Source organism: Pongo abelii, chromosome 17 (assembly GCF_028885655.2).
Source record: "Pongo abelii isolate AG06213 chromosome 17, NHGRI_mPonAbe1-v2.0_pri, whole genome shotgun sequence".
NCBI lineage: Eukaryota > Metazoa > Chordata > Mammalia > Primates > Hominidae > Pongo > Pongo abelii.
Window position 1 is genome coordinate 94,632,854 of NC_072002.2, and position 15,003 is coordinate 94,647,856.

The 15,003-nt window shown below is 57.1% G+C and overlaps 1 protein-coding gene across 8 annotated transcripts in view; it reads left to right on the forward strand.

The window, feature by feature from the left end:
* The window catches only part of NFATC1 (nuclear factor of activated T cells 1), a 135,413-nt gene that overhangs the window by 47,667 nt on the left and 72,743 nt on the right, over positions 1-15,003 (forward strand). For 7 of the 8 annotated variants that reach the window (XM_024235818.3, XM_024235815.3, XM_063716968.1 and 4 more), the window contains 3 exons: positions 7,775-7,977; positions 10,004-10,176; positions 10,719-10,859. In XM_024235818.3, coding sequence (XP_024091586.1) covers positions 7,775-7,977; positions 10,004-10,176; positions 10,719-10,859 — 517 coding nt within the window. Of the gene's footprint in view, positions 1-3,320; positions 3,757-7,774; positions 7,978-10,003; positions 10,177-10,718; positions 10,860-15,003 lie in introns of those variants that run through there. The other variant, XM_063716970.1, reaches the window with a different exon arrangement.

A 15,003-nucleotide genomic window follows, 5' to 3' on the forward strand; every position in this document is an offset into this window, starting at 1 on the left:
GAGGCTCACCAAGGCCATGTCCTGGGGAAATAGAAGGTTTCACCCAGAGACTGGGGAGTGCAGGGTGTGGCACTGCAGGGTGCAGGCCCTGGAGGAGAGGCAAGGGTGCTGCTGGATGGTGGCTCCTCCATCCCAGGATTCCTCAGGCCCTTCACCCCTGTATGTCTGGACTGGGCATCGCTGTAGCTGTCGGGCTCTGGAGGTGCGCATGGCTGTTGGGCGGGCAGCGCTCCTGGGCCTCTCTCCCCCGTGGTTTTGGTTTTGATGTGTTTGAGCCACTGACTAGCAGGCTTGGGGGCCATTCTGGAGCCGGGAGGGCTTGTGGGGGAGGCAGGATGAACAGGGGCTGCTTGCCGGTCCTCAGGCCACCCTGCCAGCTCCTTGATGTGTCTCCCTGAGATCAGCCAGGGCACCCCGGCTGTGGGTGGGCTGTGCCCTGAGCCCGTCAGGCCCTGCCGGGGTAGACTTGGGAGAAGTGCTGAGTGAAAACCACCTCACTTCTGACAAATGACAAGTGCTCCTGCTGCTTGGTGTCGGGCGACGCGACTCTCAGTGGCACGGATGTCTCTAGAAGGTTGCTGTTTCTCCCTGCGTTCTGTGTGCTTCTGGCCCTGGGGTCACGGGGTCGTGGTGTTTCCCACTTGCCTGTTTCAGGAGTTGCATTCTAGATGATTCTCTCTCCATAGAAGGTTGAGGTTTCTCAGCGTGGGTTAATTGATTAGATTTAATTAAATCTAAATGTGGTGTTTCTGGGCAGAATCTTCTTCAGCCGAAGTGAGTGTGGCTGTCTCTTCTCAGGGCGCTTCCAGGTGCATTGGGGCCCCTGCACCCTCCACGTCAGTGCCCTGGCTCCGTGGCCCTGTTGGTGCTCTGGTGAGTCTGGGGTTCGTGCCGAGCGCCGTTGCCTCCAGGTCCAGGTGGGAAGCGCGCTGGTGGGGCAAGGTGGTCCCTGCATGGCACAGGTGGGGAGAGCAGCCGGGAGGGCAGCGGGCCGAGGCAGCGGGAGGGGGGGGGAGCACCAGCTCTCCATGGCAAGCATGGCCTCTGGGGCCACTCTCCCGGAGAGACGTGGAGACACGCATGCATGTGTGGAGACTGGCACGTGTGAGGGGCCCACAGGTGTGGCCGGGTGGCCTTTCTCCTCCCCACCTCTGTCCACCCTCGCCGCAGCGTCGGTCCTGCTGAGCAGCCTCTGCTGCCTTCGTGCAGGTGACAGTGCACGTGCCATTCACGGGTGCCACGTCTCCAAGAAGAGGGGCTCCTGTCGCGTGCCTGTTCTGGGGTTGCCACTCAACATCCTTCCAGCACCTTCTCTGAGCTTCCAGTTTGGATGATCTTTCTCCAAAGTCGGTGGAAGGGGCTAGAAAAGTAGGGACCTGGGAAGAAAGCCCAGACACCTTGGAGCTGGGGTCCGGGAGACAGGCCCTGGCAGCTCAGTGCTGCTTCTCTGGAGTGGGGATATAATGTTGGTTCACAGATGTGTGGTGGCGGCGGCAGGTGGTGGCAGCAGTGTGCGGTTGTTGGCACCACATGCTCACGCTGGGCCCCTCCTGGGGAGCTTCTGCTCCGGCGGGCCGGGCCTTGCTGTAGCCTGCAGGTCATCTGGTCAGTGTCTGGGGGAGGTCTGGGGCCCCAGCCTGGTGCTCAGCTCTGAGCATCAAGAAACCCGAGTTTCTCCCCAGTCTCACCCAGACAGCGACAGCTGTGTTTGGAAGGGGACACACCAGAGCTTTCCTTGCAGTGAGTGAGGCACGCTTAGCTGGAGCCTGGCAGTCCTGCAGCTCTGCCTGCCCCCTTTTGAAAACCAAAAATCCCAAGAGATTTATGTTGAACCAGCCCTTCCCGGTCAGGACTGAGCCTGTGGCTGAGTGCGGTTTTTCAGTCGCGGCTGTAAGGTCCCTGTGTGGGGCCGTGAGTCCCTCTAGATTTGCTTTACAGCCACAAATTCAGTTTTATCTATGGATCTGAACACGATCTATAAATCCCTAGAAAAGCCAACCGTGTTCACATGAAGGATTCTCAGAATTGAGGTGACACTCCGTGGTGTGAACTCAGTATTGTCAGTTTGTGCACCCGCGTGTATGGACACACACCTGCACGCACAGTCACACACGCTTGCCTCAGGCCCCCACACACACCGCCCTGAGAGCTGGGAAGACGAATCGGTCAGTCACACGGATTCTGCAGATAGCTTCCTTTACCAGGCATGGTAGTGAGGGCAGCGCCCACTACTCACCCAGGGCCTCTCGTGCAGGAAACTGCATGGACACGTAGTCCTATTCCTGTCACGGGAAGGGGCCTGGAGCCGTCCCTCAGGGGTGGTGAGGAGCTAGTTTCCCAGCCGGCGCCCGTGCATTCACCAGTGTGAGAATCCATTCAGCAGGCTTGCTATGTAGGCTCTGCCATTCAGGCCTCAGCGTGCAGCAAGCCCGTGGGGTCAGGTCTGCCCAGCCTCTGCCCCAGTTCCTGCCGGGCACATGGACGCTTCCCTTGAATCCTCCTGCCGACGGTATCTGTGGGAGGGAAGGTACGATCGATCCTGGTCCTGTCCCCCCAGCCCTGGGTGGGTGTCCTGGCACCTCCAGGCACAAGGCCCCTTCCCCAGGCTGCCCACAGACCCCAGCCCCGAGGTGCTGGTCCGCCCACCCTCGCTGGGAAGGGCTGTGCCACATGGCGAAAGCTGCTGTGGGTCCTGGTACCTGGAGCCCCTGCCTGCCAGGGCTCATGATGCCAACGGTGCCAGGTTTGTGGGATTTGGGGGTCAGGAGGGCCTGGCCCTGCTCCTGCAAGGCCGAGATCCGTTCCCCGGAGGGTTGAGGGAGTGTTGGCTGTAGGGTTCCTGGAGGCCTTTCTCATGCACTCTGGGTCTGTCAGGAGGCTGGCAACTGTGGCCAAACAGGTAGAAATAAAACCTGAAATGGGAAAAAACTTTTTTCTAGAACTTCCCAGAGAGCAGTGAGCTGGTGCCAGTGGGTCAGAGGCTTGTCACGTTTGGGGGGTGTGTGTGTGTGTGTGTGCACGCGTGTGCTCTGTGGGGGTGTGTGCACATTTCCCAGTGTGGCTGTGCATGTGTGGGTGGACACATGCACACGTGTGTTCACAGAACACCAGGCTTTGCCCCGACTCCTGGCTCAGGCCTGAGTCTCCAGCCATGGCATCCCTGTTCCTCCCCTGTTCCTTCTCTGCTCTGCACACTGGGAACCAGGACGAGAGGTGTGCGGCGTCAGGCTGTGTCCTTCCCCAACCTACCCCGAGCCCACACTGCTCTGGAGGGAGACCCCAGCTTCTCCCGCCTACTCTGAGCCCACTCTGCTCTGGAGGGAGACCCCAGGCCCCTCAGGCCCTTTCCTGCATCTGAAGGGGCCAGGGCAGGGTGTCCGGCAGGTGAAGCTGCCCCTTAAAGCCAGGTCTGGGCCGGTTTACAGGGAAGCACTGTTCACGTACAACCTGGCAGACCACACCGGCGCTGCACACACAGGCACCCCTGTGGGCACCCACGTGCCCGACCTCGCAGACCACACCGGCGCTGCCCACACAGGCACCCCTGTGGCCACACACATGCCTGCACACGCACACTTCTGGTGCACATGCCCACACTCACACAGGCTTCTGCACACCACACAGCCAGCAGGTGAGGAAGTGGATGCTGCGTGGCTGTCCCTTGGCGGCTTCACCTGGAATGTCACCGTGGACCCCAGAGCCCGAAGCCCCGGCAAGCACAGAAATCACACCGGCAGCCTGTCCCACTTCGGGCAGGTGAGGCCTGGCTGAGAAAAGGGGGAAGGAGAGGGAGGGTGCGGGGGCTGTGTCCTGGTCCTCCACCCATCTCGGGTTTGGGGTGCTCCCTTGGACTACTGGCTCCATTTTTGATGTCTTTTATTTTTTGTTTCTATTTTTCCTGGTATCTTGAGTAAAGTCTCCCTGGAGCATCAAATTGGATTTTTTTTACAAGTACCCTGTGCCGTCGCCTCATCTGCTTTGGTGTGCCATGGGTCAGGTGGGCCTGTGCTGTGGGTCAGACAGCCCTGTGCCGCGGGTCAGGTGGGCCTGTGCCGTGGGTCACGTGGGCCTGTGCTGTGGGTAAGGTGGGCCTGTGCCGTGGGTCAGGTGGGCTTCATTCCTGCAGAAACACCTGGCTCTGCAGCAGTAGCTGCCATATCATCCCGGCCAGGCCCCTGTACCGAGGGTGGAGCCACGGGATCTCTGATGCCTTCCTTCTCGTGCTTTGGTGGAGATTGTGGCTGGACGTCCTCCCATGACGGATGCGCTCTCCTGCCTGGTTCCCTGGCCCTGGGCCCAGCCCTGCGAGACGCACCATGGCCGTCACCTGGAAGTGTCACCTCTGGCTGCTATTGTGGGTGATGAGGATTCCAGGGCTGAAAACAGGACCCTAGACGCTGTCCACACAGCATGGCAATCTCTTAAATTAATCCAGTGTGGGGGGAATCGGGGTTGAAACTGGTTTGTGAGCTGGATTTTCTGTCCCTGTGTACTTCCTTGGGGCAATTTAAAAATGCAGATTTTACTCGTAGGCCCTAAATGCATAATTTCCCTTTAGGCTGGCGGCTCCTGTGCCCTGCCTGGAGAGGAGCCTGACTCCAGGTCGCCTTGCTCCGTTTCTGTGCAGCAGCTCAGACTATGGGGTGGAGGGTGAGACATTCCCACCCATGAGCTGCCTCTGTCCACCCCACACCTCCCTCCCCTGCGTGCACGCAGCTGAGTTCCACGTTGAATAAATTTGGCCTCAATCATCCACTACCCACCATGTCACCGTGTCAGTGCTGAGGTCAGCACAGGAGCTAGAAACAAACATTTTAACATGTAGGAAACTCAGTAGCTCTTATACCTCGGCAGTGGAATAATACATTTTGTTTAGTTAAGGTTGAGGCAAAGGGAGGTCATTGTTGTGACAGGTAATTTTATAAATAGGATTCTGACAGGTTCTGTACTGTGCCAGAGGCAGAAAGCCTGTGCAGTGGGGCCCGTGACGTATTTAAATTACTTTTCTTAAAATGAACTTCATGTTTTAAATAATAGATGTTTACCTCCCAGGTTAAACCTTAAATATTCCCATTTTCACTGAAATGGCATGTTTTTTAAAGGATACAGTCATACCCCAAATTCACAACATTCCACACACCATCAGAGAACTGCCACAGGGATCCTGGGGGAATTTTAAATTGTAGTTTTAAGACCACGTGACCCTGGAGCTGCCCCTGTGCCCCTCCCCCACCCCCAGAGGTGGTTTTGGTCAGAGACTCATTTACATTTTTCTCTATGTAAATTAAATTTTTAGGTATTAAATCTCGGAAAATGGAATACTGTGTGGCAGAATCTGCCTCTTAATCTCTGCTTTTCTTTTTACATTTCCCATCATAAAGATGTTTGAGTCCCACAGAGAGTTAAGGTATTTCAGGAAGTTCATTAACTTGGCAAACGGCTGGAGTCTCTCTTCCGAGGAGCTGAGGGCTGGACAGGCAGGTCCCAGCGTCCCCCGTCCTGACTGTTTGTGTGGAGACACTCATGTATTCATATGGGAAGGGGGGCTCTATTGGAAAGGGAAGAGCTTTTTGTTGTGCAGAGTTACGTGGTCTTAGCAGTAATCACTTTGGAGTGGGGTGCTGGTGGCCTTGGGTGCAGAGACTCCTGCAGAGTTACGTGGTCTTAGCAGTAATCACTTTGGAGTGGGGTGCTGGTGGCCTTGGGTGCAGAGACTCCTGTGGGCATCTGCGCACATGGGGGCTGTGTCCTCATCCCTGTCTGTGGCTTCCCCACCGTGTTCCCACGTGACGCCTTCGTTCAGCCTCTGGCTTTGTGTTTCAGACCCCAAACGCCCCTTCGATGTCTCAGCTGGGACCTGGGTCCCAGCTCAGCCTCACGCGGCGTCCCAGGCCCTGCCCGTCAGTCCGGGCCTCACGGTCAGGCCCTCGGTGACAGCAGCCATTGGTTCACTGTGGCCTCGTCCCTGGAGGGCTCTGAGTTCAGCCACCAGTGAGATTGGTTTGTTCTTTACTGTGGTGACCGCACGGAGGCTGAGGCTAAGCTGGAGCCACGGAGCAGGGGCCGCCTCTTCACCTGCCCGGGCCCCTCCAGGCCCATCTTCCCTCTGCCCACTGACATCTGAGAATCCACCATCCCCTGCAGTCTGAGGGGCAGCCCCTGGCTCGGGCTCCCCCTCCTTCTCCCCCGCCTCGCTGGCCCTGAATGGGCAGCAGGCATCTGCGTGGTCAGGGGCAGGCGTCGCATTTTCCTGTGACTGGAACGTGCCTGCAGGAGCCCAGGCTTGGACTCTGCACATGGTCATCGTGCTGCAGTTGCCGTCTGTGGTCAAGGATTTTAAAGTTAGTTTAGTGAGAAAATCAACTGCAAACGTTATCAGAGGGGTCGACGCGTCCCAGGATGAGTGGTTCCCGGGGCTGGGCGTTGCCACGGGCCTTGCATAGATTTTGCTGATTAATCTCAGGGCTCTGAGGCTGGCGGTCATCGGGCCCCACTTGGGGGACGCAGAAGGGAAGGCGCTCTGAACGAGGGGCCCCGTGGGAGGCCCCAGCGCGCAAAGGGTTTGACTTCTGCGGCCTCCCTCTAGGCCTTTGTGCTTGCTTTGAGAATCAAACGTTCCTGTTCCAAACCAAACGCCTCTTGGAAATAGAATCAGACTATAGTGATTGTAAATGGTAGCGTTAAAGATAAAAACAAACAGTTCTAAAAATGACTCACTGCCGAAGGCGGAACCACGCGTGGTGCAGAGGAGGGTGAGAGGGAACGGCACCGCACTCTGCGTTTACCTCTCAGACGCCGATGAGCAACTCATCCCACAGAACAGCTGGTCCTGAACATGTGTGTGCCCTGCCGTGAGGCACACACCTTCCCAGAGGCGTGAGTGGGGCCCGACCACTAGTGTCCTGGCGGAAGCACCGGGGCTGCTCCATTTGTCTGGAGTCCTGTCACAGTGGTGTGGGTTTTGAGTCTCACACACACGGCGCCGGCCGAGAAGCCATGAGCGGCTCCGCAGGGTGGCGCGGATGATAGACATCTCCATGCACAGTTGCCCTAGGCAGTGTCTGCCACCAGCGTCTGCCTCTGGACACCAGCTGTTCAGCCACCAGGATGGCGTTGAGCGCTCCCCTGCCTCTGCAGGAGGAGAGGTGCAGGGAGCCATCAGGAGGGGTGCTGGGGCCCGGGGCCCGTCGTGCCGTGTGTGTGCAAACGCAGTGCGGCGTCCCCTGATCAGGAGTGGGAGCTGCGCGCTGCCCAGTTCCAGGTTAATGGAACACAGGAAGGTGGGTCATGTCCTACGGGGCCTCATCTGGATTTATTGAAGTGAGCCTTGCAGATGGCTCAGCGAGGGCTCCGCTTTCCTGCACACGCCCCCCCCAGCTTTACCGTGGCCTCAGCATGGGCACACACAGGTGAGCATGTGTGGATGCATACGTGTGCACATCCATGCCCACACGTGTGTGAGTGCACGCATGTGTGCAGGTGTGTGCACACGTGATGTGTGTGTGTTTGAAAGTGGCCACAGGCGTGCTCAAAGCCTAAACCTCAGTGCCCAGGTCCATTGGGATAACAAGGCATTTTCTAATCTGACTTACAAAGACACCAGTATGACATGGCAGAGAAATAAAAAGGGGGCAGGGCAGGGGGACGCAGGGCAGGGGGACGCAGGGCAGGGGGACGCAGGCCTTGAACCCGCCGCAGGTTTTCTTTGCGTTTCGGTGACTCCCGGCGGTCTATGCTCTGGGTGCTGAGCGGGTGTTTTCTGTTCTCTCGCCAGCTGCATGGCTACTTGGAGAATGAGCCGCTGATGCTGCAGCTTTTCATTGGGACGGCGGATGACCGCCTGCTGCGCCCGCACGCCTTCTACCAGGTGCACCGCATCACAGGGAAGACCGTGTCCACCACCAGCCACGAGGCCATCCTCTCCAACACCAAAGTCCTGGAGATCCCACTCCTGCCGGAGAACAGCATGCGAGCCGTGTAAGCTGCGGGGGACCTCCGGCCTCTGGCGGGGGGCGGTAGGAGGGGCTGTGCCTTCCTCCCGGTCCTGGGGGGGTCTGGCCGGCCCCCCGCACTTCCAGGCTCCATGGCCAGGACACTTTTGGTTTAACAGCCAATAAGTAAACTTCACTCTTGCTTTTGACAATGGATTTGCTTCTCTCTAGGGTTTTAGCCCTGTGTATATTGCCACTTAAAATACTATGTCAGATATGCAGCTATAAATACTTCCCTCTGCATTTTGCTCCTAAACAGGACCCTTGTTTCTTTCTGAATACAGCAGTGCAATGAGAAGGATGCTTAAAACGTGAGCATCAAAAAATTAAAGCAGTCAGCACATCCGGATTGCGTTGAACTTTAGGAGGTTCCGACAATACGGATAGGCCTGTGCTGATGTTCTGAGTCTAATTTGACACTGTAATTTGTTTAAAAGTGAATTTTTTAGTAAAGTGAGGACAAAATGTAACTTCCAAATAAGGCCTTACTCACTTAATCCTAGCTTGTGCTGGGCACGCTGGCCCTAACCTGTGAAGGCAGCCCAGGAGGAGGACTGCTGGTTCCCGAGAGATTCACGTGGTACCGTGGTGGGAACAGAAAACAAACACGTCTGTGGGTGAATGAGTGCAGGTTGAGCTGGGACGGCTGGAACGTGCAGACCAGCAGGATGGAGCCGGGCCGGAGGGCAGGGACGGCGTCCTGCGAGGGTGACCCACAGGCCGGGAGCCCGTGTGATGGGGAAGCTGTGTGGGGGGTGCCCCATCCAGGTGGAGCCCCGGGGGTGAGTGCAGAGGTCCTGGGGCTGCAGGAGTGGGGAGGAGTCCCGCACGGTGAGGGAGAGCATGTAGGAGATGACGGCGGGGGGCCACGTTGAGGATTTTAGTAACTGATTCAAAGCCTCTAAGTCAAAAAGGGAAAGCTTTCTCTCCACGTTGACTTTTCAAGCATTGGGGGGAATGTACACACCTGGGAACTCATTCCGCATCCCTGGGTTTGCCTCAAGAGCTGTAATCCAAGTTTCCCGCAGATGGCACAGTCAGGTGGTTCTCGAGAACAAACCTTGCGTTCCACAGTCGCAGTAAATGTCCTGGCTTCGCTGGCGGCTGTGTTCACCCCACCATGATGTGGGGCAGCAAGGGTGGCCGGGAGATGCCCGCAGCCGGGACCGCGCTCCAGCCCGGTGCTGGCTGCTGACTCATGGGTGGTCGGGGAGTCTGTGTTTATTCTCATTCTCTTAACTTACTGAAAAATACTGCTTTTTAGTGCATTGAGAATGTATACGTGGAATGTTTTATTGGAGTCTAGTTTTGAATGAAATTGTTAAGAGGTTATATGAAACCGTAGAAGAAATGGGTTTTACACACAAAAAATGAGGGCTTTTAAATATAGTGGAAATAATAGAATAATTTATTTTAATTATGATATATTATTATATAATATATTTTATATAATTATAAATATATAATATTTAACAATATATAATATATAATTTTAAATATGTAATATTTAATAATATATAATATATAATTATTTTAAATAATAATAATAAATTGAGCTTTTTGGGAACTACTCCAAGATAAGTGAGAACAGCAGGTGCCTCTGGCCCCTCCCCTGGGCCGCTCTCTGCCGCTCTGGTGACATCCCCATGTACGTGGCCAGCATGGGCCCTGGAGGCAGCCAGGACTTGGGACAGCTCCGACTGGACCCGCTTGGTCAGGGGTGGAGGGTGGAGGCTGGAGGAAGGTGGGAGGGGGAAGGTGGAAGTGGCTTTTCTCGGGGCTGCCTCTGCTCACCCCCTCGCCTGCGCCGATTTCGGATTCTCTCCTGCACTAGGCAAGGGCCTCACGTCGCTGGCTTCAAGGTCTTGTTTTCCTTGGGGAAGGAGAGAGTGGCCAGCTGCCTGGCACGAGCTCATGAGGCTGGGGTGAGGGCCAGAGGGTCTGGGGGGCCAGGCCTTTATGCTCCCGTGTCAGCCATTGAAAGAAAAGCTGTGGGCTTTTGTTTTGGGCAGCATTGACTGTGCCGGAATCCTGAAACTCAGAAACTCTGATATTGAACTTCGGAAAGGAGAGACGGACATCGGGAGGAAGAACACACGGGTACGACTGGTGTTCCGCGTTCACGTCCCGCAGCCCAGCGGCCGCACGCTGTCCCTGCAAGTGGCCTCCAACCCCATCGAATGCTGTAAGTGGACGTCCGCGTGCCGACAGGGGAGAAAACCGTCCTGTCACACGCGCTTCCCTGTCTCACCCTCTCTCAGCTTTTTGTTTGTGTAGACTTGGGACTGAACTGTTCCCATCAAACCCACCACAGTGTGTGGCCATGAGGGGTCTGAGTTGATCACGGCTGCCTGTGGCCCTCCCAGGGGCCCCTGGCTCTGGCTCCTCTGATGGCCGAGCATGGCCAGGGAAAGCGGTGTGGGCTGGGGCTTCCCCCTGCGCTGCGCTGACCTTTGCATATTTGTGCGATGACTGTGATTCGAGTGAAATTGGCTGAGTCTTAGGAAGATATTTTGATGACTTCTTCAGAACAAGGTGGAGACCATCAGGATGAAGTGTGCACGGCTTCTCCCCTGGAAGTAGCGGCATCTGCAGGGGTCGGCCCGCAGACCGTGGCGGTGCTTGCTCTGGGTGGGTCGGCTCATGCATGACCTGCTGGGTGCCACGCGTGTGCCCCGGGCCGCCCACCCAGGACAGGCCCTCACTGCCCCTCTCCCTCTGACGCAGCCCAGCGCTCGGCTCAGGAGCTGCCTCTGGTGGAGAAGCAGAGCACGGACAGCTATCCGGTCGTGGGCGGGAAGAAGATGGTCCTGTCCGGCCACAACTTCCTGCAGGACTCCAAGGTCATTTTCGTGGAGAAAGCCCCAGGTATGCTCTTCACCAGGGGCCATCTGCGGCCTGGGCTTCGGCGCTGGTGGGAACCGGTTCCCGGTCGGTGGAGCAGAACCCACCTGTGCACGGTCACCGGGATGGGGCTTACGGGGTGTGGCATGGAACCAGAGGCCCTGCATGGCCCGTGTCTGCATCCAGCTGTGGGTTTTTGTGTGAGCCGACAGGTGTGCTGCTGAAGGGAAGAGGTGGATGTTTATTTCTGGGGCCGCCGGGGCCACTGCACTCAAATCGCTGCTGATATTCAGGGAGCCCACGGGCTGGGGAAGCAGAGGAGGGTGAGAGGCATTTGCTGGCTTTGCTGGGATCGTCCATCTGCAGAGAGTGGATGCTTCGGGGGTCAGTTAGCAGCAGGGCAGGAGGGAGCTCCCCTCTGGGACCTTCCCCTCCCGCTAGCATTCCTGGGGTCAGAGGCAGGGATGATGTGGGTGCCGCAGATGGCGAGAGCTGGGGTGCTCTTCAATGCCACAGCCATGGTGTGTGTGAGGCCCTTGTGCCCCGAGGGCCCAGGTCACCCCTGCTTCCAGGTGTTGTGTTGGCCCAGCCTGGAGGCTCCGGGGCTGAACTCGAAAGGGCAGCAGGGGCGTCCTCGGAATGATGTTCCTCCTGGGGACGTCACACCTGTGGTTCTGTGCTGCCCATGGGAGACGCTGTCCTGCGGGGATTGAGTTCACAGAGTGGCTCCCAGCCCAGGTCAGTTCCATGCAGACACCGGGCCCCAGCACTCTCATCCCAGAGGAGGGCCTCGCCGGCTGCGAGCAGAGTGTGTGAACACAGTGGGCTGCACTGATGGGAAACTGGCATTGCAGGGAGAGTGGGCACCAGTGTGGCTGGGCACAGGGACCCTAGCCCAGCCCTCAAGGGGGTTCAGGCAGAGTGGGCCTGGCTCTCCGCAAAGCCTGCCGTGAGTTCTCTGGTTTTGGGGGTTCCTGGTGCCTTGCTGGGCCTCTGCCCAGGGTGGGCCAGGTGAGGGGCACGCCCCCACAAGGCCTGTTTTGTGATTTTTTTTTCTTTTGTACATTTACCAATTGAAATTTTTTTGCACTTACTCCAGTCCCTGGAAACCGCGGAGGCATTCAGCCTTGATAATGGGGTCTTGATTTGTACAGTTTGCCGGAAACTTAAGTGCTTCAATCAACACAGGCTTTAGAGGTCTTTGACTCTAACTTGGCTTCCTATAGAATCAGGGCATAATTGGAAAACATGTTTTAAATTATAGAGAAAACCAACTAAGGGCAGTGACCAGGAAGGCATTTGCATTGCCCGTGCTTCTCGGGAGGAGGCTAATTTTGAAATAATTTGCCCTTCAGAGCTTTCAGTGTGTGTCCACGCGTTGGCGGAGAAACACTTTGCCCACAGTGTAGGGCCTCGCTTGGGCCAAGACTGGCCAGAACCATGGCTCCCAGGTTCTGCTTCTCAAAGCCCAGACCTGAGCAGCCTCCTTGTGGTTTCTTCTGCCCAGAGAGGCCTGGGTACCTTGGCAGAGCCCCCCCTGAACGCAGTCAGCAGAGGTGCCCCAGCTCCTGCCCTATCCGAGTTACTGTGCTGAGTCGGTGCCACAGCGCCATGGGGAAGGGCAGCCACCAGCCTGCGAGGGCCAGGAGCCAAGGGGATGCAGGACCAGCCCTAGCCTCATGTGGCCGCCCCCACAGGCAGCCCCTCCTGCCTTCATCATCACTGTGAGCTGTGGGGTCGGTAGGCCGGAGGGGTACCTGTTCTGCCCTTAAGCTCGGCTGCCACAGCCACACTTCTGGGCAATGCCAGTTTGTCTACCCATGTCCTCCTCTTGTCCCATGAGGTCAGGGTGGGTCTCTGACCCTCTCCAGCACCAGCTGGCGTCTGGTATACAGCAGGTGAGCCATAAATGAATAGGTGCTGTGCTCGAGAGCATGTGAAGCTGTGAATACTGTGGGGATGAAGCCAGACCACATTTATAATTTTATTCTTTGTAGTTGAATAAGATAATTTGCATATTCATACACACAAGCACATTGCATGTTTTCAAAAGCGGAGAATAAATGTCCACATAATTTTCTTCCTCCACTTCGGCTTCTCAGGCGGGAGCCACCGCTTACAACATGTGCTGATGTGCAGTGACAGGTTGATGCAGCAGAAGGCCCCACATCCTCATCCTGGCGATGAGAGAAACCGCTAAACTGAATTTAAATTAAAAACACAGTTGCCCTCTCGTCTTCTGATGGGATCGTCTGGTCTGTTTAAAGTTCTGTTTTAGACTGCTCTTGCAGATGAAACCAAGGCCGGGTGTGAGCTCGGGAGGGTCCTGCTGAGGAAATCCATCAGTAGGGCAGTTGAGGTGGCTTCTCCAGGAAGGGCCCCGCGTCTCTCGGCTGTCCTGCTCATTCCGAGGGTGCAGATGGTTGTAGCTGTTGTGAATGTTGGCTCTGGACACAGGCCGGGGTCGGCTCCACCCTGTCCTTCTCTGGAGTACATAGAAAGCTCATTGTCCAGGCCAGCTCAGCCTCTCTGTCTTGGCCAGGCCACCTTCAGCTGCTATGGGTTCACAGCATCTCTGAGCTTTGGGAAGTTTTGGATGGAGCGGCTCCTCTGCCCTGGAAGGCTGGGAGAAGCTGGTGTTGGCCTCATGAGGAAGGGAGTCCCCGCAGCAGGGCTGCACCGTGGGGAGCCGGCCAGGCAAGGGCATGGCTCGCTGTAGCCTGGGTGCCAGGTCCCTCTGGGATGCTCCAGCAGGGCAAGAGTCTCAGCCTGCGCTCCACGGAGCTTCCTCCCAGGTCTCTCAGGGTGGCGCAAAAGGCCAGGGTCGGAGTCAGCCTTTCTCTGAGGACTTAGTTTACAGCTTCCTCGGAAAACCACATTTTCCGATGATGAAAGTCTGTGCGGAATGTTCGTCCAGGAGGCAGGTTGGCTGTGGGCAGCGGAGGGCCGGGTGTCGGTTTAGAAGCCCCTGGTAGCATCACAAGAACCCCCAGTTTCCCAGGCTGCAGGAAGTGGGAACCACACCCCTCTCCCACCTGCACCCCTCTCTGCCTTCACAGCCACACCCCTCCCCCTGTTAAAGATCACTGTGTGTCTTCCGATGTGTGATGTGAGGCACCTCTCTGTACACGTGTGAACGTTGAAGTGGCTGAGGGACACACTAACGTTCAACATAAATGAAACGCCCGCGTGAAAAGTGAGCTCAGGCTGCGTCTAGAGCTTGGCTGAGATGAGACAGAAGGTGCAAGTTTCTGAGATTTGGATGCATCAAACATGAGCCAGTTCTTGATGCTGGAGCTGAACAACCTCCTTTTCTTAAGTCATGCGTCTGTTCTGGTGCCGTTTTTTAAAAACATCAGTGAAGCCTGTTTTGGTGTCGTTGCCACACAGAAGCCACACTACAACACTGGGGGTAGAAACTCCCACTCTGTTTGCCAGCGATCACGTGGTGGGCAGGGCTCAATGGGTGGGGCCTTGTGGGTCTCGTCAGTGGTCATTTCTGTGGCCGCCGTGACTGGCAGGCCAGCTAGGGCCTGGGCGGCCGGCGTCTCCTTCTCCAGGTAATCAGGGCCCCTCTTCGTGGCCTCCCAGGGCCCCTCTGGGGAGGCAGCTTGGCATCTCACAGGCGGCCAGGGCTCCCGGGAAGCAGAGACCGGCCTGTGCCAGGGCTCCTAGGCCCAGGCCTGGACCCAGTGCCGTGCCAGCCACCACACCAGGGGCCCTGCCCAGGTTCACAGGGAGACACACAGAAATGCGGGAGGCCGGGGGGCCTGTGTGGTGGGAGCGCGTAGCCAGAGCCCTGCAGCTGCCCAGGTCCCTCCCGGAGGCCCCCAGCCCAGCACATCTAGAGCCCTCCCCTGAGAAACCCCAGACAGCCAGGTTCACCCCAAACCCAACATGGTGGGACCCCAGCTTGCCCCCCGCCTCACGGCTGCCCCGTCCTCTGGCCCTGGACGTTACCACGTGGAGAAGACAGGCCTGTGGGCAGGCACTAGCCACACTGCAGGAGACGCAGGCCAGGTTTCCAGATTTCTCCACACAGCAGCAGGCGGAGGGCCTGCCTCCCATCTCACTGGGAGGGCCAGGACTCCAAATCTGGGCCAAATGTATGTTGTTATTTTTCAAATAAAGGGACCAAAGGCCCGGGCCTTTACAAGGCTGCCCTGCC